Source organism: Rhagoletis pomonella, unplaced genomic scaffold (assembly GCF_013731165.1).
Source record: "Rhagoletis pomonella isolate Grant_MI unplaced genomic scaffold, Rhpom_1.0 Rhpom_scaffold_20017, whole genome shotgun sequence".
Lineage (NCBI taxonomy): Eukaryota > Metazoa > Arthropoda > Insecta > Diptera > Tephritidae > Rhagoletis > Rhagoletis pomonella.
This window is the reverse complement of record NW_023478534.1, coordinates 1-2,575: the sequence shown is the minus strand read 5'-3', so window position 1 is coordinate 2,575 and position 2,575 is coordinate 1. Positions and strand designations below refer to the sequence as shown.

The 2,575-nt window shown below is 49.4% G+C and overlaps 1 protein-coding gene across 2 annotated transcripts; it reads left to right on the top strand.

Annotated features, from left to right (window-relative positions):
• The first annotated feature begins 97 nt into the window (after positions 1–97).
• LOC118732425 (GATA-binding factor A-like) lies at positions 98–2,563 on the top strand. Of its 2 annotated transcripts, none has more exons than XM_036461560.1 (3): positions 98–661; positions 774–1,005; positions 1,079–2,563. In XM_036461560.1, the coding sequence occupies exons 1-3, from the start codon at positions 197–199 to the stop codon at positions 2,128–2,130; spliced, it is 1,749 nt and encodes a 582-aa protein (XP_036317453.1). In that variant the 5' UTR covers positions 98–196; the 3' UTR covers positions 2,131–2,563. The 2 variants fall into 2 exon arrangements, with proteins under 2 accessions (XP_036317453.1, XP_036317452.1); XM_036461559.1 differs by having other exon boundaries at positions 98–670.
• Positions 2,564–2,575: the final 12 nt, after the last annotated feature.

The window sequence follows — 2,575 nt, the reverse complement described above, 5'->3', positions numbered from 1 at the left end:
CAAGTTATATCCTTAGGTGTATCTAATTTTCTGAATTTCCTTCTGCTTACAGACCTCTCCCATTACGCCACAATCTTCACCCAGTGATTATCATTCCCAAATTCAAAACCAACTGCCGCGTTCAGCGTACAGCAACCACCTGCCGTTTGGTCAGTCGACGGCTAGTGCGACACAACAACAACCGCTCTCAACAAAAATGTATCACTCCAGCGCCGGCTATCCCGATCTTACGGGAGGCGCGGCTGGTAATAGTAGCTACCACCACCAACAGGCTATGAATGCGCCAGTCTATGTGCCTTCCAATCGCGCACTCACCCAAAGCCAATACAATCATGTTGCGGCGCATTTTGGCACCGCCGCTGCGCAGAACGCCTGGACCACCGACAGTTTTGGCACTGCGCATGCCCAACTGCCAGCGCAATTCTATTCGATGGGCTCGTGGCGCGCAGCCTACGACCCTACCGGCTTTCAGCGTTCTTCCCCCTACGACAATGCAATTGACTTTCAGTTTGGCGAAGGACGTGAATGTGTCAATTGTGGTGCGATCAGCACACCGCTTTGGCGGCGCGACGGCACCGGCCATTATTTGTGCAACGCTTGCGGCCTCTATCACAAGATGAACGGCATGAATCGGCCGCTAATCAAACCGAGCAAGCGACTGGTGAGTACAGTGAGTGTTTCCTTTATTTTGCTTCCAAAACTTACCTTCAATTTCATTTCTTCTTTTCGGCTGTTGCATGCGCATTTTTGTAAACTAGATTTTATCCTTGCAGACGGCCACAAGACGGCTGGGACTGTGCTGCACCAATTGCGGTACGCGCACCACAACGCTTTGGCGGCGCAACAATGAGGGTGAACCGGTGTGCAACGCCTGCGGACTCTACTTCAAGTTGCATGGGGTCAATCGGCCTTTGGCGATGCGCAAGGATGGCATACAGACGCGCAAGCGTAAGCCGAAAAAGTCCAACAGTTCGACGGATGTATCAAAGGATGGCAAAGATGATGGTGAGTGCAGTGCGAAAAAGTTTAGTGTTGGCAGCTGATTTGTTAATTAATGTAAATTTCCCCATTTCCATAGACTCGAAGTCCTCTCTCGCTTTGGAGCGCCACAGCCTGCCTTCGTCCGTTGCGCTCACCGCCAAGCTGCAGTCCGATTTGAGCCTGAAAGCCAACAGCAGTCTTAACAACTCACTTGCGGCCATGAGCAGCGCTGTCGGTGGCAGCGGTAGTATGAACAACAACAACTCCTTGCACAATCTCAGCTTAAGCGCTCTCAGCGCCTCGCCATCTTCCAGTAGCTCATTGCACAACACACTCAGCCATCATATGCATTTGTCGTCCGCAGCCGCGCAGCAGTCCCGTCATTCCACCATCTCGCATACGCATTCACACGCGCACGCACATGCCCACTCTTCCGCCGGTAGCACACCCACCGTGCACTCAGCCTCCACTGCCTCGTCGCTCAACTCAAATCTATATTCGCCGCAAAGCAATGCAAGCAGCGCACAACTCTCCGCCTCCAGCTTCGGTTCGCATAGCATCTCAAAGTACGAACACCTACTTGCTTCCGCTGGCAGCGGCGCCAATAGTGGCGGCGGCGGCGGCGGTGGTGGTGGTGGTAGCATTGGTAATCTCAACAACTCCTCCCCCAGCGCTGTTTCCCTATCTAATGGTATTTCTGCCGGCACGCCAAGTCCCAGCTATCATCATTCGGCGGCAGCGGCCGCGCATCTGCATCATCATCATCATCATGCCGCGGCGGCGGCTCACCATGCTGCCTCACAACACTCCGCGGCAGCGTTGGGTCAACACAGCGGCAGCTCGCACATCGGCAGTGGCTCTGGTGACTCAACCACTGGTGGTGTTGGTGGTTATAGTGTAAAGTCCGAAGCAAATGCCAGCAATTATGATTATGTGAGTAACTGCTACTTCAGCGGCTCGTTTGCGCCCTTGAGCGCCTCCTCGGCGGCAGCTGCGGCTGGCAGCGGCATGGGCATGGGCATGGGTATGGGTGTGAGCGTCGGTATGGGCGTTGGAATGCATGGCATGCACGGTTCGGCCAGCGAAATGGCCAGTTATCACCATCAGCACAATGTCATCCAGGCAGCCAAGTTGATGGCCACATCGTAAGGGTGAGCAAGGACTGATGACTAGATATATACTCCGCAGTGAAGATTCTAAAAAAAGTTTAACAAAAAGTATCAAAATACAACTTAGATATGAATGTGGTTAAAAAGTAACTAAATTTTATATATGTATGTAACTTTAATTTTTTTTTCTAAATAGGTACTCTGAATATAATTGTACAAAAATCATTTAAGCAACCAAAATCGTTTAGGTTTGTAAAAATGTTACCGATATAATTAATGTTTGCCGCCATGGTTTTTAAGCATCTCATCTCGTTTTACTTAATAAGAAAAATAAAATTAATGACCTAGCATCTCTCTATACATATGTATGTATGTGTGTATTTAACTTGAAATAAGTCTGTATTGAAATTGTAATTAGTGAAGGTCTAACTTAAGACGTGACTTAAATTAAATAAATACGTAATTATATGTAAGTGGAATTCAAA